Here is a 24,235-nt window from a genome sequence, read left to right as displayed (position 1 = left end):
AAAACTTTGGAAGGATACACGCCAAAGCAAAGAAATGAAAGAGCCAACCCAACAAATAAACCTTCAAGAGTGGTTCTATATCTCAAGGGATGGCTTCATGGTGATGTTTATTTTTATTTTTGCATTGTGCTTTTTCCATGATGTACATGTTTTACAGTTGGTAATCAGAAAAAGGAATCTTAAATGTTCCTTTTAAAAATATTCCCAAAGATACCCAGAAGACAGACAGACTGAACAGCTCTTCAAGGAATTTTTGATCTGGAAGCCATTCTTTTTTTTTTTTTTGAGACAGAGTCTCACTTTGTTGCCCTGGCTAGAGTGCTGTGGTGTCAGCCTAGCTCACAGCAACCTCAAACTCCTGGGCTCAAGCCATCCTTCTGTCTCAGCCTCCCGTGTAGCTGGGACTACAGGCATGGGCCACCATGCCTGGTTAATTTTTTCTATATATTTTTAAGTGGCCAATTAATTTATTTCTATTTTTAGTAGAGACGGGGTCTCACTCTTGCTTAGGCTGGTTTTGAACTCCTGACCTTGAGCGATCCTCCTGCCTTGGCCTCCCGGAGTGCTAGGATTACAGGCGTGAGCCACTGCGCCTAGCCTGGAAGCCATTCTTACACCTGTTTAACTCATTCATTAATAAGGCCACCATACCTCTGACCTAGAATTATGGTACCTGCTTCCCACTTGAGGCCCTCAGGCCATCTGGTATTCTCCTCTGTTCATCTGGTATATTCTTCTATTATATTCTCATTTTATTACATAATACTCACTTATTGAAAATTCTTTCCTGCCTTAGGTGGAGTGAATCTGCAGGCTCCACTGCGTAGGTATTTTAGCAAGTAGCATCTACTTAATAAATATCTTTTTTAAGTTGAACTTAATTGTTGCTACATTGGTAACAGAATGAGCAGGGTTGGTCAATCCTCATAAACTTTCTTGAAACCATATTCAGAACATTCCCGGTGGCTTGAAATAAGGAAATGCCTTAGGGGGTGGGGGGTAAATTGATCAAACTGGTCATAGAAGAGTATCCACATGTCTTACCGCAAAACTATACCGCTGCAGGACCTGGTCCATTGATGACCACGGCCAAGGCCCCCACAGCACCCCTCCCAGCCCAGCCCCACAAGGGAAAGAGTGGCCCTGTCTGTGGTATCCTTGGATGTTTCAGACAATGGATTTTCCACTGTCCTTCACAACGCAATCTTGACCCAAGTCAGGGAGCTTCTCTACTCTCTTTTCTCATCAGATATTCTTTGAGAAAGAAGGAAAACAGGCAGGCAATGACAAACGTCCAGAAATGAGTGAAAATGTGCACTTATAATTCTTAGAAACAGACAATGTGCGAAAAGGAACCATAAACATCGATAGCATCAAATGCTTTTTTTTATCAAGGAGCCCAAGATACTGCAAGATATGCCTAATGTTCTGCAGCAAATGGTGCTTGTGAGCTTTCTGTGTTCTGCTGAACTGGACTGGAACTCACATTAAGGAGGAAAACCAATCTTTCTTATAAGTGTGCCTGGTTCTGGGAGAGGCTGCTCACAGATGCTGGGGGACTGCCCCAAGCCCAGCACCAGCAGTGGCCTGCGGTATAGGCAGGTGTCCAGACATGGCAAGAAAGGAAAATATATGATTTGCTGGTGAACACTGTGCACGACACAGATACTGTGTAGGAAGTCAAAATGCAAAGTGATTTTGCATCCAGTGGCTTGAACTTGCTTCTTAATGACCTCACAAATATATTCTCCAAAATCTGCAGCAGAGTCAAATCAATGAAACATAGTCACTCGGTATCTTACATTTCAAGAACAGAAGGTAGAATGGGGTAAATTCAAGGGACATTAAATTCCACAGGTTGAGGACATATATATTTTTTAAATATGAGAAAGTGCACTGGATGAGGATGTATTCTGAGCTTAAAAGCAGAACTTAAACTCCAAAAATAGCTGTATCACATTTAGGTGCATTTAGTTACAATGTAGCTAATGGCCTTGACCAAATCAATTCATGGGATGCTAAATATTTCTGCATACAAGTACTGAACAAAGTAAAGCAAAATACTGTAAAAAGTGAGGAGAATTCATTGCCAGTTTTTTCTGCAGTAATTTTATTAGAAAGAAAATTCAAAAGCAGAAATATAAATAAAAAGGTACATATGTATTTACACTTTTCTCATAACTTTTAGATTTTACTTTTTATCTCCTCCTCTCAAATAATCCTTTCCATAACTTCACAGTTTCCATAAATACCACCCAGTAAAATGGCGTGAGCTCAGAATTCCCCAAGACTTCAGCCTTAAACTTAGGTGAAAAATATGACGCTCTGTCAAGACTAAAGAGTCCCCATTCCTGAGTTCCACAGTACTGCCATAAATACTTGGGACACAACATATAGGTACTCCTGCCTGTCTTCATTCATCACGGCTTCAGAAACTCCAAGTCAACACAGCCAACCAAATGGCCAAAATGAAAAGGTAGCCACTACCAAGTGCAGATGAGAATGGTGCATCCAGAATTCTCATACCCTTTAGGTGGAAGTACAAATTGATAGAATCATTTTTGGAAAACCGGTGGGCACTATCTACTAAAGCTGAATAAATAACCACTTTACAACCCAACACAACTCAACTATCCATCAACAAAAGGGTTAAACAAACTGTGGTATATTCACACAATGGAATTCTATACAAAATGTTGAATGAAAGGAATCAGAGTGTGTGTTTACTCTGTACAAATTCATCTAACCGTATACTTATATGTGCACTTTTGCTGAATTATGTTATACTTCAGGGCAAAGGTTTTTAGAAAGTAGCACTAAGTGGGGCTGAGTCTCATTCGGGGGGCCACAGAGCAGCTAAATACGGTTACAAGTGTCCCACTGGAGACTTGTTACAGTGAAGCTCTGGGCATCTTGATTCCCCAGACTACAGACACGATTCTTCTCATCTTGGGTTCTAACCTCCCGTCAAGTGAGGAATCGAGGGGTGGTGCAAGGAAGCAGCAGTCTGGGCTTTGTGTGGTTTTGACCTAAGTGCTGCTGGGAAGCTCAGAACTTCCTAGAAGAGGCTAATGGTGATGACCAGCTGCTACACGGTAGCACTGGGTAGAGCTGGCCAAGGAATTTTGGAATTGCAGGTGTCTGATTTGAGACATGGTAGGAGAAACAAAGATACAGGACCCCAGGCACCACCACCCCCCCCCGCCCCCGAACCTGTCTGCCTGAGCTGGAGTGGACCAGTGAGCAGGAGGGATGGGGAACGGAGGAGTCAACAGAGCAGCGATAGTCTGGGATCCTCAGGGATGCTGCATACCCAGCCTGAGCCCAGAGAACATCTCGTGACAACTGTTGCTTTGCTGATCCCTCTATTCTGCCTAAGGACAAGGGAATCTGTAGACTTGTCCCTGCCCAGAGGTGATGGGTTTAGGTGATGATGAGGGTAGAACACTGGCCCACCTCAGGCCTGGTGGTCCTACCCAGGCAGACCCCCTCTTCCCCCAAATGAAAATGGATTGTGAAGTCATGGGGGCTGAAGGGAGTGTGAAAAGCTTTGGTGTTCCCATACTCTCTAGTCTTTGGGGCGGGGGGGGGGGGGAGAGACAGAGGAAACAGCAAACAACATTTGGAGAGAGCAAATAATCAGGAACAAGAAGTCCTTCATCTTCCCCCTGGGTTGCGGGCTTCTCTTTGGTAAAACATTAGCAGAGGGTGTGGAGGTGGATTTAATCAGCTCCTACTCAATGAGCAAAGGATTAAACCTGCCCATAAATCGGAACTGGTGGAGGGAGCTCGGCTGGAGATGGGGGAGAAGGGACTTTGGCCTCTCCTCTTCTTTGCTAGGGGGAAGCCTAAGGTCTATCACACATTGTCAACTTTTTAACTTTTTTATGCATGAGCTGGTGTCCCCCAATTGTCGCACAGGGGTGATGTCTCATTTCTGCAAGAAGCCTCTGATGTGCTAAAACTGTAGAATCTCCAAAGGGCCTGGCGCCTTTCCTTTATCTGTTCAACAGATATGTACTGAGTGTGTCCTAATGGCAGATTCTGTTCTAGGCACTGAAATCCCAGCTGCCAGGGACAAACCAAGCCCCTGCTCTCGTGGAGCTTACCTTCTAGTCGTGGGAAGCAGAAAATGCACGATTAAGCCAGTGAGTACATGTCCTGTCTGTACAAGTTCTATGAAGACGCATAAAGCCAGGTAAGGGGTGGAGAGGAGAAGGGGGGCTCAAGGGTGAGTGCTTTCTGGAGGAAGGGCATTCCAAGCACAGGGAATAGTTAAGAACAAAGGCTGGGGGGCAGGAGCCCCAAGGCAGTGGAGGAAGTCAGTGGGGCTGGAGCTGAGTGATGGAGGGCGAGAGATTGTCAGAGAAGGTGTCAGGGGGATGGGGCAGTCAGATCCTGTAAGGCCTTTTTTATTTTTTTTATTTTTGAGACTGAGTCTCACTTTGTTGTCCAGGCTAGAGTGAGTGCCGTGGCGTCAGCCTAGCTCACAGCAACCTCAAACTCCTGGGCTTAAGTGATCCTACTGCCACAGCCTCCCAAGAAGCTGGGACTACAGACATGCGCCAACATGCCCGGCTAATTTTTCTATACATATTAGTTGGCCAATTAATTTCTTTCTATTTATAGTAGAGACAGGGTCTTGCTCTTGCTCAGGCTGGTTTCGAACTCCTGACTTTGAGCAATCTGCCCGCCTCGGCCTCCCAGAGAGGTAGGATTATAGGCATGAGCCACTGCACCCGGCCTCCTGTAAAGTCTTGAGGGCCACTGTAATGATTTTAATTTTAGATGGAAAACTATTGAAAGGCTTTGCACAGACGAGTGACACGTCATATATTTAGATGAACTGAAAGTCCACTCTCTGTGCTTCTCGGGTGACAGCCTGGAGAAGGAGGAGCAAGGGGAAACCGAGGCACCAGGTGAGACTGCTGCCACGGTGCTGGCGAGACGCTGTCCCATCCTGGGTCAGTTGAAGGGCAGAACTGCCAGGGTTTGGAGGTGGATGGGAGGGGCTCTTAGAGGAAGAGGCATCAGGGACAACTGCAAGGCCCAAGCTCTTAGAGGCACAGAAGGAGCAGGCTTGTGAAGGGATCCCAGGCGTTTAATCTTGCAACCTTGGCCTTTGTAAGTTTGTGATGTCAAAGGTCAGGCTGAGTGGGGAGTTGGACACAAACCTCTGGATTCAAAGACAGGATGAGCCAAGGGATGTAAGTTGGGAATCGCCACCATATAGATAGTATCAGAGCCACAGGCTGGAAGGGATGACCTAGGATGTCACCTACAACACAGAGTGTGTTGACTGCTGTGTGTCAGGCACTCTGTCAAGTCCCTTACAGCTATTAACTCACTGAATCTTTGTGACAACCCCACACAGTAGCTATGATTGTCCCCATTTGAATGATGTGGGCATGGAGACACACAGATTTTGAAGTCTTTTGTACAAGGTTTGTGGGAGCAAGAAAAGGAGAAGTGTGAAAAGTGAAGAGCAGAGGTTGGGAGGTCACAGAGACAGGGAGGAACCAGCCAGGGGTCCAGAGCAGCAGCAGGTGAGCTGACAGGATCCCCGGCAGGTGTGGTGTCCAGAAGCCAAGCCAAGCAAGTGTTCCAAGAAAGGAGGGCAGACAGACCACGTGGCATCATGCAGACAGGAGATGGGCTGGGAGGTGGGAAGTGACCATCCATCGGACAGAAAAAAGTGACGTCTCTCTTTTCACTAACCTCAATTTGAATTAACTTCCTTCCATTTTGAACATAGGCAACAAACCACACTGGGATTCTTGGTACCTTTGACTTCGTCACCAACAGAAACCACAAAGGTTGTCATTGTCATTGCAGCTGTCACAAAGATCATATTGTTTATGCTCATCCACCATGTGTTAATAAAGAAGTACCTAGGCTATGAAATCACGCATTTGACACACTGTGATTATCGTATTTCAATATAATTGTTTTCCCATGTCATGCTATATATTTTATTTTATGCATTTAAAATACTATTCCGAGGAGTCTGTGGCACAGGGAAAGTTAACAATCTCAAACTGATCTCAGCATTGATCAGGAAGGAGCAACCAAATGCCAACACAGGCAGGGCAATAGTGGTTCCTACCCTAGGTGACAAGTGTGGCCATTCACCCAGTGTTCAACCAGCTGAGGAACCACAGCCCTTTCGTGGTGGCTGTGGTGGGGGTAGGCGAGGCGTATCTCAGTTCACACCCAGTTCACACCCACGGGGAGCGATGCCACAAAGGACACTGACTAGGGTCCCTGCGGCGGGGGAGGGGTAGGATCCTGCTTCCTTCTACAGGGTTTTCCCTTAAAGCAACTCTGCTCCCCAAAAGCTGCTTCCCCCTTTGCTCCCCTCCCCTGCTCTGTGCCCGGCTGAATTGTGGCCACAGCGAGGCTTTGCCTTCATTTCGTAAACAACCAAAGTCCTCTTTATTCTGTACATTCATGTCCGGCTCTCCTAACATCTCCACTGGGCAAAATGGAGACATTAAAAGCAAAGTCACCACTTCTAAAAAATCAGTAACAGACTCCAGTCCACAAGCCAAAGTCTCTTTAGCCATAGGCCCCCCCCCCACCCCGCCCAGCAGCATACAGTTCTCACATCAGCAAAACAAGAGTCCTGATGAGCTTTCCCTCCTAGGAATGGCAGGAAGATTCAGTAAGTTAGTAGCTGTGAACCGCTTAGGACATGCCTGGCACTCGGCATTCATGACATACATTGTTAAATAAAGACAACTCATCTTGCCTTTTCTCTTTCTTTGCCATTAAATTAAAAAGAAAAGGCAGAGCAAAATGCCCCTAAGAATTCATAAATTCAGTGTTAATCAACACAGCATTCAAGAACAAGTGACCATCCAGAAAGAAAAAAAAAGAGTTATTGTGGAATGCTTACAGTCATTCTTAAATTTGAAAAGGAAAAGCTTAAAAGAGATTTTAAAGATTAAATCACTGCCCAGCTCTCCCCACCCTGCTGAAGTCAGAGAACAGGATCTGGATGTCCCTAACTCATTATGACACTCCGCCCCCTAACCCTAACACCCCTGCTGCGACTTGTGTGCAGGGGAGGGGGGGGTTCTTGCCACCCAGCGTCTGGGTGTCTGCTGTCTTCAGAGCTCCGGATCTATCTCACAGGGCTGCCTGCTCTGGGTGTGGAATGAATGAGTGCTACAAAAGCTTTCCTCTGTACCCTGCTGTCACCAGCCTGGGCTCCCCAGTTAAATTCGAGCTCAACAATGCAAAGGGTAAAAAGAGATCCCCTGGCTAAAGTTCCACCATGTTCAGACACTCTGAATGTGTGTGACACAGAGCGTCTCCAGCTGAAAAACATTGTGCCTGGGTCTAGTTTATGGGGAAAAAATATTAACTGGTGGAAGTCTGTGACGTCAAAGTCAAGAAGTCAGACTGCCTGGGTGTGCTGCAACGAGTGAAGGGACCATCTGGTCTACCCTGGTCATCGTACAGAGAAGGAAAGGAAGCAGAAGGCACAGAGAATTTCCACGGCTGAGGCGGAAGGCAGTTCCTCCAGAGACAGGGTGTCGAAGCACCACGTTCCTGCTGCAAAGCGCCTCCTTGGGACAGTGCTGTCTCCCCTCAGCCTGTGTACAGCAGGGAACAAGTCAGGCTGGTTTGAAACTTGCCTGAACAACCTGAACCACCTGGCTCGCCTGGCTGTCGCTTGACTTGCAAACAAACCCACTCCATAAATCTCAGCCTCACACTGCTCCAGGCAGCCCCGACACCCCACTTTCTGGGAGAAGGGGGAAGCTGATAATAAACGTAGCCTCCAAGGCACCAAGTGTCCAGGTCTTTTTTGTAGCCATTATATTCTGTTATCTTTGTTAGCAACGAATTTACAGCCTCGAAGACCAGCAAGAGGTCACCTCCAACCTCCCTCCACCACCCTGACCTTTGCACCCCATTCTCCAGGTAAAGACGATAGAATCCTTGCTATACCTATTGAGACAGCATGCAGTACGTGCTCAGGTACAATGCTTGCCCAGCACGGCACCTGGTCTCCCTTCCTAATCATTCACAGCCACATCCAGTTTCCAGAACACTGGATGGCTTTTCAGGTTAATGGCTATGGTGACAGCTGAGGTTTTTCTCTGACCTGAGAATGCAAAACGAGTCCATCCTCTTTAGTTGCTCCCTTTACAACCTTCTGGAGACTCACACGGCTACACTGAATTCTATTTTGCACACGGAGGATCCGCTGCGTTACAGTTTCCATCACTGTGAGTAGGTGGGTGTGGCACAGACAATTCTAGGGTTCCGGGGTTCTGGTGCCAGGAAGAATCGAGAGAGTACAAAGTTCAAGTGCCTTCAAAGCGATTAAAATAAACAAGCAGACAGCAAGTTCCTAGGCCACGCCCACCTCCTACAGGGAATTTCGTCCCATGTCGCCACCATACTCCCAGGCCCCAAACTGGTGAGAAGGGACCGGGGAGCCGGCCCTGGTCGCTGACGAGGTTCCCTTCGTCCCTCTCTCGCACCCAGCACCCTAAGCGTGTCTTTGGTCACCTGTGGGTTTCAGCGGGTTCCAGGCCATTTTCCAAGCTGACATCTGTCCGCACCATCTCCTGTTTCAGTTCTCCGATCTCTGAGGCGATTGTGTCAATGAGCTATTCAAAGACAAAAATAGTATGACGTCAGGAAGTGGAGAGGCGTGGCTGCCCACTCTGCCCGGGAGGAATAGGCTCCTCAATAGGAACAGAGGGGACCATCTTTTTTTTTTTTTTTTTTTTTTTTTTTTAATCTTGGCTCTGTGAATTTCCTCTAACCAGAGGAAAAAATAAAGGGGGAGGGGGCAGCTTCTCCTTAGAAAGGGGAAGAACTGAGGTTTCGGTATTATAATAAGGAAAAGAGTATGACACCCGGTTTGTTAGGTTTCAGTATTGTAGTAAGGAATAAAACACCCAGTTCGCTGTCTCAACGTGAACCCCGACAGGCATAGATAAATCCTGGCAAAACCAGGCCTCAGCATTCATTTTTTTTTCCCCCAAGGGAAACAAACACTCAAGAGGAATTCCCTGGAATAAAATTCATGTAATCATTATTTTGGCTCTAGAAATAAGCTAATTCAAAAGACACAGACAGCTTACAAATTGTTTTCAAAGGTAACAAAATGAATTCTTGTACTATTCTTTGCGTTGTTTGAAGAGAGAAGGTTGTTGGGGAAAGGGGAGAGAAAGAACTGAGCAAGGCTGGGGTGGGCAGGTGGGCAGGTTGGCCACACAGGCATCTGGGGGAAAATGTGGACTCTTCTTGCAAAAGGCTTGAGGTTTCTTCTATCTCACGCACACCCACATCCTGTAAAGAGGTGGTGTCTGACCAGGAAGGCTGGTCTAAAACCTTGCGCCCACCTAGTCACTAATTCCGTAGAATCTTTACCGGGGCTTACCAGGCACTTTTAGTATACAGCAACTGTTCCCAAGGCTGCCTCTCTGCTCAGTATTTTTTGAAAATGTAGTTATTTCTCATATAAATGTTATTTATATTAACATACAATGGGTCTATTATTGTTTTACAAGTACATTTAAAAATGTCTTCTTTTTAATTTCGAATAGGGCAAATATCTATAGCTATAATCCACATGAACACAAGTTCTTTGGGGTCCTCAATAATTTTTAAGAGTGTTGGGGGGTCTAAAGACTAAAAAGTTTGAGAACCACTGTTCTAGCTACAGATAAATGTCGTCTTGTCTCAAGTGGCTTTTATCCTGCCCAGACTCTGGAAGAGAAACTTCACTTGAGCTCACAGGTTGTTCCAAAATGTTGACCCCAACTATTCATCCATTGCTTTGGCAGAACTTTGTGAGCACCCTCTCTGCATGCCAGGCACTACATGAGGAGTAAGGCTGGGAAGATATCAGCTCCCAAGGAGATGACACTGTGATGGGGCAGGCAGACCACAGCACTGAGAAGTTCCAGAAAGAAAACAGATCAGGGTGATGTCATAGGGAGCAGCTTAGGGCCACGTAAGCCAGGGGGGGGGGGTTGGTCAGGACAGGTCTTTGTGCAAGTGATAGAGCCTTGAATGACAAGGGTGCCAGGAACAGATCAAAGGAGGAGCCCTCCACACAGAGAGAAGGTTCTAGAAGCTAGGAAGGTGTGTGGAAGGAGGACCAGGCAGGGCCCAGATCTTATCAGCCTTGTAGATCACAGTTTTCATAAATTTCAGTTTTCTGAGATAAGAACCATTGGAGGGCTTGAAGTCAGGGAATGACATTTTATTTCTTTTTTATGGTCTAAAAAGACAAGCTTGGCTTCTGGTTAGAGGTGATTTGTAAGGGCAAGATGAGGAACAGGAGGGTCGGTTAGAAGTAACTGCAGTGGTCCCGGTGGGAGATGACAGTGGCTTGAACCAAGGTGGTAGCAGGGGAAAGACAAAAAGGGGGAAATTCAGGAACAGTCTGACTTAGGAATGGATATAACTTGATGGATTGAATGTGGGGGTCTTGGGAAGAGAAGAGTCAAGGATGACTCCTAAGTTTCTGGTTTGAGCAATTAGATATATGGCAGAGTCCTTGACTGAGAAGGAAGGAAAGGGGGAAGAATTAGCCTTGAGGAGGAACTCAAGTTAGACTTTGGGCAGGTTAAATTTTAATTGGGTTGCTTACTGGTCATCAAATAAACCTGTTAAGTAGTTTTTACCATTCAAAATAAAGATATTGGCCGGGCGCGGTGGCTCACGCCTGTAATCCTAGCACTTTGGGAGGCCGAGGTGGGCGGATTGCTCGAGGTCAGGAGTTCGAAACCAGCCTGAGCAAGAGCGAGACCCCATCTCTACCAAAAATAGAAATAAATTAATTGACCAACTAAAAATATATATACAAAAAATTAGCCGGGCATGGTGGCGCATGCCTGTAGTCCCAGCTACTCGGGAGGCTGAGGCAGTAGGATCGCTGAGCCCCGGAGATTGAGGTTGCTGTGAGCCAGGCTGACGCCACGGCACTCACTCTAGCCTGGGCAACAAAGTGAGACTCTGTCTCAAAAAAAAAAAAAAAAAAAAAAGATATTTATATATTTGGAAGTCACCAGCATGTGTGGCCGATATTCGAAAGCTCTGAGGCAGGGAGGAACTGTCGACGGAGACAGTGCTGATGGAGAGGGGAGTCCCATTGGACAGCTCCGGACACTCTCTAAACACTTAGCGGTCAGAGGGAGGGAAGCCAGCCAGGCCCTTCATGCTCCATCCACCCCCTTTGCGTGTTACCAGGATAAGGACTGCAGGTGGAGCCTCCAGACACTGAGGTCGTGGGAGAGAAAAATGATTAGGAGATCCCATTGTGTACACATCTTAGTGGCAATTTTATTTTATTTTTTTGAGCCTGACAATGCCAAATATTCCAGGATGTGGGAAAACAGGATCCCCTAGTCTTACTGAGTCTGTTTTCTGTTGCTATAACAGAGTAGCACAGACTGGGTAATTTATAAAGAACAGAAGTTTATTTGGCTCATGGTTCTGGAAGCTACGAAGCCCAAGAGCATGGCTCTGGCATCTGGGGAGGGTCACCCCATGGCAGAAAGTGGGAAGAGGAACAGAGGGTATGAGACAGAGAGAAGAAATTGGCTGAAACTCATCTTTCTCTCAGGAGGCCACTCCTGGGAAAAGTAACCCACTCCCGAGATAAGGACATTAAGCCATTCATGGGGGCTCCACCCTTGTGATCTACTAACCTCTTAAAAGTCCCACCTCTTAATACTGTTACCATAGCAATTAAATTTCAACATGAGTTTTGACAGGGACTTTCAAACCATAGCACCTCTTATACTGCTGGAAGAATATGATTCACAGAGCCACTTTGGAAAGCGATTTGGCGATATTTTTGTAGGGCTAAAGATACACAAGCCTCGATATGTATGTGAAGTTTCAAGCCATGCAAAACTTTCCCAACACAAAGAAAAGATAAATGTTTGAGGTGATGGATATTCCAATTACCCTGATTTGATCATTACACATTGTATACGTATATCAAAATATCACACGTGCCCCCCAAAAATGTACAACTGTGATGTATCAATTAAAAATGCAAACATCTCAATAATTTTTATATTGATTACATGTTGAAAGGGTACTACTTTGTCTATGTTAGATTAAGAAATGTATCATTCAAATTTTAGAAACATGCAAAACTGTACTATACATTGTTTTATAGATACAGACAAAAATATAGTCCATCTCAGTATGTATGGGGACTATAATCCTAATCTAGGATGGTGGTTACTGCTAGGCAGGAGAAATGGATGCAGGTGTTCACAGGTTTAAGGGCTCAGCTGCTTCTGAGATTTTTATTTATTTTTTAGACATGGGGTCTGTCTATGTTGCCCAGGCTGGAGTGCAGGTGCCATTCCACCACTGATCAGCACCAGAGTTTTGACCTGTTATTTCCGTCCTGTGTTGGTCACCCCTCCTTAGGCAACCTGGTGGTCCCCTGCTCCCGAGAGGTCACTGCATTGATGCCGAACTTAATGCGGACACCGAATAGACGGGCATAGCACAATGTCATAACAGGGAAGCTATTGGACCTGTAAACACCCGCACCCATTTCTCCTGTCTAGGATTGGGATTATAATCCCCATACATATTGGGGTAGACCTTACATCTGTGTGTACCGTGTTTCCCCGAAAATAAGAAAGGGTCTTTTATTTATTTCCCTTAAGAAGAAACCCTAGGGCTTATTTTCAGGGCATGTATTATTTTCCCTTCAAAGCCTCAGCTTGCAGCTTGCACAGGATGGCCGGGACCTGACTGGGGGAGCTGACCTTGTTGGTGGGGCTGCCCGCACCTTTCCGGTCACCTCTGGGATAGTAGCTGTCACAATGGGGCAGATGAGAAGGGCTGCTCGTCCTCTTTACCCCTCGGTGACAAAATGCCTGGGTTGTGCAGATGCGCTGCATAGCCACGCCCATCACAAGGTCTTATTTTCGGGGTAGGGCTTCTATTTCGCAAATGCTTAGAAATCCTGCCAGGGCTTATTTTATGGTTAGGTCTTATTTTCAGGGAATCACAGTATCATAGTGCAGATCTCTGGCCTCCAGTGAGCCTCCTACCTCAGCCTCCCAAGTAGCTGGGGCTACAGGAGCACGTTACTGTGCTGAGTGAGATTTCATTTTTTAAAACAAAATGGCAAAATGATAAGACTTGACAGAGCTGAGTGATGGGTGTTTTGGTGTTATCACGTGTGATTTTCTGTATGCTTAAAATACTTCATCATCATAACTATTAGGAAAACAGGGAAAAGGAAGGCTGGTGGGCAGGCAAGTGGAAGGAGAGGGAGGGACTACAAAGGTGGAAGCAGGTCGGGGCTGGGGGAGTCTGGGCGTTGCTGTTGCAGCACCCTGGCACTGGGCCATGGCTGTGGTCCCAGATAAGAGAGCCACACACGGCCCACCAGGGAGCAGAGCCCAGCCTAGGGAGGGCCAGCCACAGCCTCGGGCACACCTGGGAGTGAGGACCCACACCCAAGCAGGAAAATACCAGGCACAGTCCCCTCCCCACCTCCAGTCACCCTCGGGCCACTAGATATCAATCTGAACGCAAAAACCCCAATGGCCTTCCCCAGGAAAAGAGTTGCTTCCCTCCTGTGAGGCTGCTTCCCCCAGACACTGCCTTTCCCAACATCTTTGGCTGCATCTCCAGACCCCCAAGTGCCACACTTGCTTCCTGCTCTACACCTAGCCGCGCACGAGAACCTGTGATCTGAGACTCACTTGCTCGGCAGCACTCGCAGGGCCAATCAGTCGGACGACACCACCTGGCTATGGTGCAGAATGAAGGTGCAGGGAGCCCAGGGCACGGGGCAGACAAGCACAGAGGCAGCACCTGGCAGGTGGCTGTGGGCCCTTCCCTCCAGCTTTCCCCTCCCCCTCCTCCTCCACTCAGTCCACTCACCTGTCTGAAGGCAGAGGGAGGGGCATTTGTCTCACAAATGCACCAGAGTTTAGTGCTCCAGGGCCAGGGATCTATATACCCACCAGCAAAACTTAACATCACAAAACATTCCCTCCTCTCTGAGGTCATGCCCAGGTCCTGCTGATTGGATTTTGGGTGTATCTCACATTGTTCTCAGAGAAGCTTAGTGTTTGTATATTTGTTTTTAATTCCTATAGATTTTTTATTTCATCCCTTATACTTGGGTCTTGCAAATTTCCTTCTTTGGGGACAAAGCTAATTTGTCACCCACCAAAAGAGGCCAGTTTGAACCTCACCTTTCCCACATTAAGGCCAATAGCAGTTTCAATGCAAGTCCTTTATCAAAGTTGCTGCGACCAACTGAAATTCCTCCAGATCCGCTTTACACAACCCAAGACCCCAGCGCAACCCTGTATCTGTCCAGAATTCCCCCAAACAGGAGAAGGGGCTGCCTAAGCATCTGCAAAGCGGGTAAGCACCGTGTGCTCCAGTCCAGGGAGTGTGCAGACCCCGGGGAAGGCGGCATCAGAGCCAGTCGGCTGTTACCCATGCAGCCAGCGCGTGAGACGGGGCACCAGGTTGCCGAGCGCTATGCTGGTGAGACAGTGGTTCTTACATCAAAACCCCAGCACATCTGTGTCATTCCCAGAAAACCTCCCAAGCAGTGCCAAAGACCCCAACCTTAGAGACGGCCACCTACACATAAAGAGCACAGCTGGCTTCAACTCATAAAGCCAGGCATTGCCTGGGTTAGGTTTTCCCTGCAGAGGTGCTCGGCAAGTCTCCAAAACCAAAGTGCTGGTGTGTCTGTCCGTGTAAGCTGGAAGAGAGAAGGCTGCTGGCCTGGCTCGGGACTCCTGGGGAAGAAGCAGGGTGGGCTGGGGCTGGTGACCACCATAGGAGCCAAGGGGATAGCAGGCCAGGGGGTGGGTCTCATTCTGCTCAGAAACTCAGTACCTTGGGGCTGGCTCCCTGACATGTGAGCAATGGTGCACAACAAACCACGAGAAGCCCGAGGTTTTCACCTGGGTGATTTTGCACACGAACTGGCACGCTGACTGAGAGGGCAAGGCAGTAATTCAGGAGGGCCCGGGTTCTTTCCCAGCCCTTTGAGATCACACCCAGAGCTGAGCCTGGGCAAGGCCGGGCCTGCCAAGTTCTGGTCTGGTGCAGGAAACTGCACTAATTTGTACCATTTTGTAATCATTCTGAGTAATTTCTCTGTAGGAGGAGATCTCATTCAAGGGGCCGTTTTTCGAGCAGCAACCTTGCACAGTTTCGAGGCAGTCTGGCTTGCAGTGGCCTACCTGGTGGTTTGGCAGGTGGAATAGCAGTAAACACACCGGCTCTGGGCTCAGAAAGACCTGCCTTCTCGACTCCCGGTTGCCTAGATTACTCTGGGTGAGTGGCTGAATTTGGGTGCTCTCATCCTTAAACTCCCAAAGCTAAGACTGGTGCATTTAAGGGAGGGTTGTCAAGAGGATTAAAAAGGACAAGGAGATTAAAACACTGCAACAGGCACATAAGTGCTCCCTAATTCTCATCCTATTTAAATCATATCTTTATATTATTGTCAATTGTTATCAAGCAGAAAGTTGATGCTAAAAGACACTTAAAATGGACTCGTACACCTCTCAGTCTGGAAAGAGGTCATTTCATAATGCCAGCAGCAGAGACGTGGGACTACAAAGCACCAGTGTCTGTAAAGTCCAGTCTCCCCCTGCCTGTCTTCCCAGAAGTCTCAAATCTAGAGATTTGCCCACTAGGTGCTAATATTTTCTCCCCTAATGAGGAGAAATGTCGTTTATGCATCCCAGCGTGCAAGGGAGGCTGGAGGAAGAAAAAGGGAGGGACCCCAAATCTTGTTTTCTTTCTTTTAGGGTTAGATAAAAGGAGAAAAATTCTCTTGAAGGTCAAGTAAAAATAAAACAAGAAAGTGCTTATAGAACAAGTTCTGATACAGAGCTCTCCAAATTCCAAGTCTCACTAGGGAATGTTATCAGTGGTTTGAAGAGGGATGTGTTGCTGATAATGATGAAGACTTGAAACCGAGGGTGTGGGAAAAGTCTAGTCCTTGGCTCCCAGCTATGGAATTTCTGTCCCACAAGTGCATCAACTTGGCCTTGAGGTGTGGTGGGCTTTTACAATCCCGGAATCACAGACCCACCTCCAGGACCTGAAACGCCACATGCCTCAGTGCTCTCTCCCGTCTGCTTCTGCTGGGCTGCAGGAACCTCGTGGCCTACTGGGTACATTCCATGCTGGGGTTTTTCTAAAGTAGTCTGGAAAATAATGGGCTTCCTCCACACCTTCAAATGACCTTTGCCCCCAGGAACTGTCACCATGAAAACACAAAAGTAATGGAGGCTCCTCTCCTTCACTTGTACAGGGACACCTGGGGGTGCCAGAGCATTTTGGAAGCATCTTGCCTTTTTTTGTTTTGTTTTTATTTATTTTTATTTTATTATTATTATTTTTATTTAGGGATGGAAAGGAGTGTTTTGGTTTTTTTTAAAAGCTGTGTGTTACACTTCCCAAGGGTATTTGCATTTATATTTTTGAAATTTTATTGTAATTGCAAACATAATACACGAATACATTCCCATTGAGAAAGATAATTTTATTGTGGCTAAAAGTAATCTCATTGGCCGTCATCTACACGCCCTTTCACCTACTCAGACGTAAGCACCATTGCTGGTTCGTGTGTCTCCTTCTTAGACAGTAGCCTTTTGTGCTTGTCCCACCCAGTGGCATCGTCCTGATTTACTGATTTTACCCAACAAAATGTGAGACTAATTGATGTTGATGCATGAAGACCTCATCCATTTGTTTTCAGTGGGAACAGTTTTCCACCATGGGGATTTGCCACAATCCATGTGTCCATTCTATTCTGATAGATACTTAGGCAGTTTCCAAGGCTTTGCTGTCACAGGCAGTGCTGTGATGAACACCTGGGTGTGTTCCCTTGTGTGCTGTGTGAAGCATCATCAGAGATAATGCTGGGTCTACACATGGCATGAGGTATGAGGGGTGCCATGTGGCCACCCAGGGCCTGTGCCCTTCTGGACTGTCCCGCCCCGCCATCTTCGAAAGCATCCATTATCACTTGTCCGTGTTTGGTACTATCAAATTTATAAGCTTTGGTGTTAGAGGCAAGGACCCTCAAAGACCCTCAACTCCCCTATGACTCGTCCTACGCACGGACTTCGCCCTGGAAAATTCCAGCTATAGCTCCCAGAAGAATGCAGTCCATGACGTGCTGACCACGGGATGCTCCAGAGTATGCTGACTGCAATTGTTCCCGACCACCTGCCAGGTTGGAGATGAGTAACCAGTCAAAAACAGGATACTGATAAGACGCTGATTGGGGCTGATTAACCCAGACCCAAGCCTCATCGTCAACACTCTATTTTTTTGTTTCTACTTCCTTGTTTCTGTATGCTTATAAAACCTACTAAGAATCTAAGTAAAGCAGACCTTGACAATCATTCGCTTGGTCTCGTTTCTTTCTCTCGCTCATCTCTTTCAGGCACGGTCCCCCTCGCCCCCGCGAGTAACAGAAGGTCCCGCGGGTCGGGACACTTTGGACAATCTGATGAACAGAAATGATTTTGTTTCCCTTTGACTTGCTTTGCCTTGATTATGTTTTTGTTGTCTATTTGAATTTCTTCTTCCAGTCTTGCCCATTTTGGGGTTTCTTGATTTTTTCTTTCTTATAAAGTTGTACATGTTATGGATATGCATCCATTGTCTCATATGTTTCAACTATTTTCTCTCATACTGTTTTTCTACTTTTTAAACTTTCTTAAGCCTCTAATGATGTTAAAATCAAATTGATTGAAGTTTTTATTATGCCTCTTGCTTATTGACTTGGTGTAGGACATTCCTTATCTTGAAGTAATAAACAGTCTCTTCTGTTTTTTGCTAAGACTTTACTGTATATGTAGTTTTGTCTATTTACATATGATGTGTTTATTTATCTGTAGGCCTTTCATTCATCTGGAATTTAACTTTGTATGTGGAAGTAAAGGACCACTGTAATATATAACCAATACATGGTTCTCCAAGCCCCCAGCCCTGCAGCACCCAGAGCTGGCTATATCTGCCCAAGGCACCTTTTGCAGGCCAAGGAATGTGCCCAGAGGGTTGTCTTTTTTCAAAATCATCCAAAGTCTGAGGGTTGCCCTAGGAAATAGAACTCTGCCCTCGATTTTTTTTTTTTTTTTTTTTTTTTTTTTTTTTGAGACAGAGTCTCGCTTTGTTGTCCAGGCTAGAGTGAGTGCCGTGGCGTCAGCCTAGCTCACAGCAACCTCAAACTCCTGGGCTCGAGTGATCCTTCTGCCTCAGCCTCCCGGGTAGCTGGGACTACAGGCATGCGCCACCATGCCCGGCTAATTTTTTATATATATATCAGTTGGCCAATTAATTTCTTTCTATTTATAGTAGAGACGGGGTCTCGCTCTTGCTCAGGCTGGTTTTGAACTCCTGACCTTGAGCAATCCGCCCGCCTCGGCCTCCCAAGAGCTAGGATTACAGGCGTGAGCCACAGCGCCCCGCCTGCCCTCGATTTTTTATTCCAAAGGGACAGCAGATGGGCTTGACAGCATTTATCCAATGGTCCATCTTAGTTCTGTGGATTCAAAACATCACCTTAATCAGAATCAGGACCTTCTATATACCAAAATGCAACACTTACTATCTTTTCATCCCATTTTCTCCTTTGGAGTTAACAACAATAACAACATGCCTCGAATAACATCTGTGTAGAAAACAAGGTAATATGCCACCCACCCTGTCCTCTTGTCTGAGACAAATGAAATGAGTGTTTTGTTGTGACTTTCCTTCTTAGCTCAAAGTAGCAAATAGCAGTATCTAAAAGAAATAAAGTCAAATGAATAGTTTGATATTTAAAAACAGAATTTTGACTAAATGCCTAGGTTGGAATTCCTTCATCTCTGCTGGTCCAAGCAGTGTGTCCTTGAGCAAAGAATTTGACCCCTCCAAGTCCCTCATCTGTAAATGGAGGGGATGATAAGGCTGGTTTCCCAGAGTTGTCTGAGAGGTCACGGCGGTGTCAGGGGCCAAGCCCCCAGCAGGGGTGCACCTTTAATATCTGCTCATCAATTTACACCCCCATGGATGGCAGAAGAGAGGTCTGGCTTAACAGAGTGCTGAGAGTGCAGGGTGGGCCCAGGTGGCAGAATGCGTTGGTTCATAGTATCTGCTGGGGACATGAGTTTTTATGCAATGCCTGGGAGGAAGACGTCCACGTCCTGTGGTCCCCACAAGCAATTTAATTCCACAGGGACACGGGATCTGAGAAGCATGGATGTCCTTAGAGTGGACAGAATATCTGAAGTCAGGGAAGCCCCAGAAAATGAAGAACCTAGTGCCCCTAGGGTGTGCGGGTACCTCTTGGGGAACCCCAAGGCATTGACAGACCAAGTTTCCGTAGCGTGGAGTCTCTTGGACCTTCCTCAGGTGTGAAAATCCCTGGAAACACTGGGCTGTGCGGCAGCCTTGCTGAAGACCAGCGCTGCCACCAAGGGGGCCTCTCTGTCCTCTGGAGGGTGGTCAGGAGGACAGAACCGCATCCCTCACAGCCAGCTGCACATCCCTTGCCAGAAGAGACCTTCGGGCTGCGGGAGCCAGCTTTGTCTGGGGCTCAGAGACAAAGAAGGACCCCCAGGGTCAGTCCTCCACCTACAATTACTGGGTACTGGGGTATAAATACTCCAGCTTCTCAGCCCTGACTGGGACCACTCTGAGGTGAGACCTACACTGTCCTCAAGCTCCCTTTAAGACAGAACTAAAGTTACCCGTCAGGGGACTTTGCTTGACATTGGACCCTGTCTGATCTCTTTCTCACCCCACCTCCACCCACCCACTGCCACCTCCCGCTCCACTGTGGGTTTCTCTTGGAAGCACTTCCTGAGGGTCACTTTCCCGCAAATCTTCACCTCTGGGCCTGTTTCTGGGGAACTTGACCTGAGAACCCGGCCCCCACCTTCCTGTGTGGCCCCTTTTTCACCATTCGGGCTGCGGGCCTGCCTGTGGGTCCTTCCTGGACCCAGAGTCCCTCCCTGACGGCCCCACCTGGCCTCCCAGCTCAGAGCCGTCCCTGCTCACATTCCTTGTCAAGTGCTCTTCCCTCTTTGCCTTCCTTTTGGTGACTTCTCTGTTCCTTTGCCTTCCAGACAGGGGGTAAGTCAGGACACAGAGGAGGTGGAGCTCTGACCGGTCCATTATAATAATCTCAGCCAGACAGGATGCAGAAGTAGCTGAAATTGTGGTAGCCACTAAAAAGAGGCTGCTCGAGATTTTTCAGTTATGCACCACCCGAGAAAACACTCCACTATGGTTGCACATCTGGGATGCAGTGGTTCTCTTCTGGTCCTTGGTGAAGTTCTCATTAGGTGTCAACCATATGCTCTAAATCACGGTCCTCCTGATAATTAAGTTGTAAGCTCCTCCTACCGACATATAAAAGAGACCACAGTGGGCTCCACCTTGCCGGACACTGCTCACCAAACACAGTGGAAGCTGGAAAGGGCTGGGAGGAGGGAGGAGAGTGTTTGGACAGGCGCCGCTGATTCAGCGCGACTCCCAGAAGCCTAGCCCAGAGTTGTTTTGTTTCATTGAACTATGTTTAAAATTACTCTGTAGAGCAAACACTCAGATGCAACCTTCAATGGGGTGCATTTTTAGAAGAAAAGAAAAATAATTTTAAAAAAAGTATTAAATACATATAGTATCTGTAGTTCAATATATGAAATACGGAAACAGCTTGTATGACTATATCTTGAGACAGTCATTCTGCTGAGGACTTGACTTACTACGTCAGTTGTCTGAGGACAATATCGTGTTAGATTATTCCATGGTCATGGAAAGCAACAACAACAAAAAAATCCCTTTTGAAGTCATAGTTGGGCACTGTTTAGCCAAGTCTACCTAAGGGTCACCTAAGATGTCATTTTTGTCTGACTTCTATTTTGATTAAGGCTCAGACTCTATAAAATCAGATACTAACTTGTGAAAGATTCTTAAGTTGCAAATGATGTTTTCCTGGTACAACTCCAAAGGTTTTGATTTTATTGCCCTATATGTCTTCAGGGCAATGTATCAGGTTGAACCATATGAAATTGCATTGATTGAAGATCAAAAAATTGTTTTAAGGTGATGGATATCCCAAATACACTGATTTGATTTTTACAAATTATATGAATATATTAAATTATCACATGTACTCCCCAAACTATGTATATCCAGTATGCATCAATTTAAAATGTTGTTGAATGTTGGCAATATTAAGCTTATACCTAACCTTGCAAATTAGATACATAAAACTGCCTCACAGTAGATGTTAAAAGTGTTATTCTTTTGTCCACTGACTTTACTTGCTAGTCTTTGCCATCTGGAATCAGCTTTAATATCCTGTTTGTTTTCTCATTAACAAGTTAAATCAATCATTGACACACACTCACTATATATTTGTATGAGAGTCATGTTTTTTTCCTCTTTTTGAAAATTATCCCTGAAGTTTGCAGCATTTATCCTAAGAAACTTGCCAACTGTGGGACGTTGGCCTTTGTGAGGAGGGGGCAGGGTTGCTTCACCTCTCTGGGTTTCAATTTCCTCAAACATTAAATAGATCCTTAGGTTTCTAATGCCTCTTTTGGCACGAACTGGGTTCTTCCCAGCTGTCGTGCTCTGTCTTTCCGGAATGCAGTGGCGTGGATGCTGTACCCACATTCACTTCCCTTTTATCATCTCCGGCTTCCTACCAACCAGCTGTCTTCACTGGGCTTTCTACAAGCACTGGAGGAAAAAGAATGACTCACCCTTTCTGGAAGGCCATCAGAATATATACATCAACATTTAAGTGTAAAAACTAGTGGATTCAGCATTTCTTCTTCCAGGAATTGACCCAAAGAAATAATCAGGTATATGTAAAAGAATGTTCTTGTCAGTATCTTTTATAATAGTGAGCAGTGGAAAAAGGACTAAATGTCTAATAACTGTGGGCTGGGTAAATAAAATGCAGTACACCAATATAATGGAATGCTGTTCAGCCATTAAAATGGTGATTCTGGTATATATTTCTTCAGGTGTATGATATATAGCAATGTGTTGCATGTCAGCATATCAAGATAGTAATATATTCTTAAATAGAAAAAAGTTGTGCAACAGTATGTGTGCTATGAACTCACTTATGTAATTCATGTGGATGCACTTACGTGTAGATTTTCATAATATAGTACAATTACAGATAGAACAAAAATCTAGATGCATAGCGTCAAGAGGCTCACTGGGATCATTTCCCAGTGGGGCAATTAGAGATGGTACAATATAGGTAATAGTCTTTTTCTTCTTTATACTTTTTTAAAGTTTCTCTTTGATACACATTTTTTTTTTCATAGAAAAACATAGCTACTTTTATTTTGGGAAAAATACAAGCAAAAGAATAATTCAATGGGTGGAATTAACAGAGAGCCTGGAGTTAAAAGCATGGCAATTGGGCAAGTTTCCTTCAGAATTCCTGGGCTCAGCAAGCTAGTACTCTGTGGCCAGGTACTTAAACTCGCCAGCAGTGGATTGCTTGGTTGTTGCAGGCTTTGGTAAAACAAAGAACATGAGATGTTCTGTTGATCATCATTATTGATCTATTGAATTCCTTGACCCATGGCCCCCTCCCTCCCTTGACCCAAGGCCCTGGAAAAGCCAGGGCCTTGCTTTTCCTAGTGGTTTCTCATCTTTCCAGCCCACCTTTTTTTTTTTTTTTTCACATCTGCTCAATTACACACCAGGGTTGATTTTAACATGGAATTGAAGTCATCCTTCGTTCCAAAACATTAGCTATGTGTCAGGTGGTTTTCACTTTTTCTAGTTAAAACAAAACCAAGTAAACTCTGAGCTAGAATTTTCCTTGTACCCCACTGGCTTCTACACAATCCACTCCAAACATCTACTGATTTCAAATGTCATGAAAGAGCAGAGTCTACATATAAGTAGTATCTCTCTGACTGCTTCTCACCTATACAGGCAGCATAGGCTGTGAATGGGCATGATTTCAATAAAAAGGGTACTGCTCCAATGACATTGGGAACATTTGTGGAAAGCGGGTTAAACACTGGGTTGAACGAGGTCACTGTGCTCTCCTCAGAATCTCTACTACGCTGGTGTCTCTAGGGAGAGAACAATGTGTGCAGGGTTGCCCAGACCTACTGCCCTTAGGGCCGTCTCTGGTCAGCCATGTCCGGGGAGCAGTGTCCTGCAGTGGCTCTTGAAGAAATGCTAACTAAAAGTGATGCCCCCGGGGACAGAAACTGCTATATTTGGAATTTCAGTTTTAATTAAAAAACAGAAAACCAGAAAAACATGGAGGAAGAAAGACTTCAAAGAAAAAGGAATTGGGGAGGAGACATGAATCTATAACTTGCAACATCAGAGCGGTGGAAATTTTGAAATCGAAAATTAAAAACATGTTTCTGTAAGTTGACAGTGAAAATGTCCTCTGAGCACATATATTTGGTTTAGGGAAGGAAGGAGGCAGAGGGGCTACAAAAAGGGAATTTGGATTGTAAGCGAATGGGAAGCTCAGTCATCTTTCGGTCTTGTGAAGATGATCAGTGACTCTGTGGGCATGAGTCACTAAGATTTGAGACTTAACTGAAAGGCAAAGGTTTGTTCCTCCTCGGGGACCTGCGCTCTGACGCAGAAGTCCACGGAGGCCCCCTCGGCTTATCCTTTCAGACTGGACACCTGTGGCAGGTGCTGTGAGTGCCCTGCCCACGTCCCTCAGAAGGCCCCGTTCCTTGTGCTCTGAGGGCTTTCTACTGCAAGCACCCGGAAGTCTGTGCCCAAGGGTTGAGGACGCTCTGTGCCCGGAGTGCTGGGGGCAGCCATTGACGCAGGAGGGGTGGGAACTGGTGCATCCATACCAGCTGCCTTGCGCTTGGGAGGAACAACTCGGCCACCTCCTCCCCCCCCCCCCCAGTCTCCCAGAGGTCCCCGGCAGGACTGAGCCTTGTGCGGGCTGCCTTCCCTTCCCATCTCACTCGCTACTCCCTTACCTGGGCTTCCTGCGCTCACTTTGCAAATGAACTGCTTGTGTTCCTATTCCCTATCTGAGTCTGCTACCGGGGGAACCCAGGCAGTGTTTTCTTTTCACTGCAAGTTTAGAGCAAGAACTCCAGGCTATCTGCTCCACGTCAGGCGGCCAGACCCCTTCATCCCACCCCACCCCCAGGCCTTTCCTTTCAGCTGTGCCGCTCCCATTCCCAGGGTCCCTAGCGAATGGGTACACAGGAGTCCC

The 24,235-nt window shown here is 46.3% G+C and overlaps 1 protein-coding gene and 1 long non-coding RNA gene across 8 annotated transcripts in view; one reads left to right on the top strand and one right to left on the bottom strand.

Moving 5' to 3' along the window:
• RIN2 (Ras and Rab interactor 2) overlaps positions 1–24,235 on the bottom strand; it is a 213,742-nt gene that overhangs the window by 55,144 nt on the left and 134,363 nt on the right. For 6 of the 7 annotated variants that reach the window (XM_076011169.1, XM_076011167.1, XM_076011168.1 and 3 more), the window contains one exon: positions 8,527–8,627. In XM_076011169.1, coding sequence (XP_075867284.1) covers positions 8,527–8,627 — 101 coding nt within the window. Of the gene's footprint in view, positions 1–8,116; positions 8,286–8,526; positions 8,628–24,235 lie in introns of those variants that run through there. The other variant, XM_076011172.1, reaches the window with a different exon arrangement.
• LOC142876905 (uncharacterized) lies at positions 3,811–5,904 on the top strand. Its single transcript, XR_012923753.1, has 2 exons — positions 3,811–4,198; positions 5,756–5,904. It is a non-coding gene; the product is annotated as an uncharacterized LOC142876905 (long non-coding RNA).

This window comes from Microcebus murinus, chromosome 16 (assembly GCF_040939455.1).
Source record: "Microcebus murinus isolate Inina chromosome 16, M.murinus_Inina_mat1.0, whole genome shotgun sequence".
Classification (NCBI taxonomy): domain Eukaryota; kingdom Metazoa; phylum Chordata; class Mammalia; order Primates; family Cheirogaleidae; genus Microcebus; species Microcebus murinus.
The sequence above is the reverse complement of the archived record's forward strand: the minus strand, read 5'-3'. Positions and strand labels throughout refer to the sequence as shown.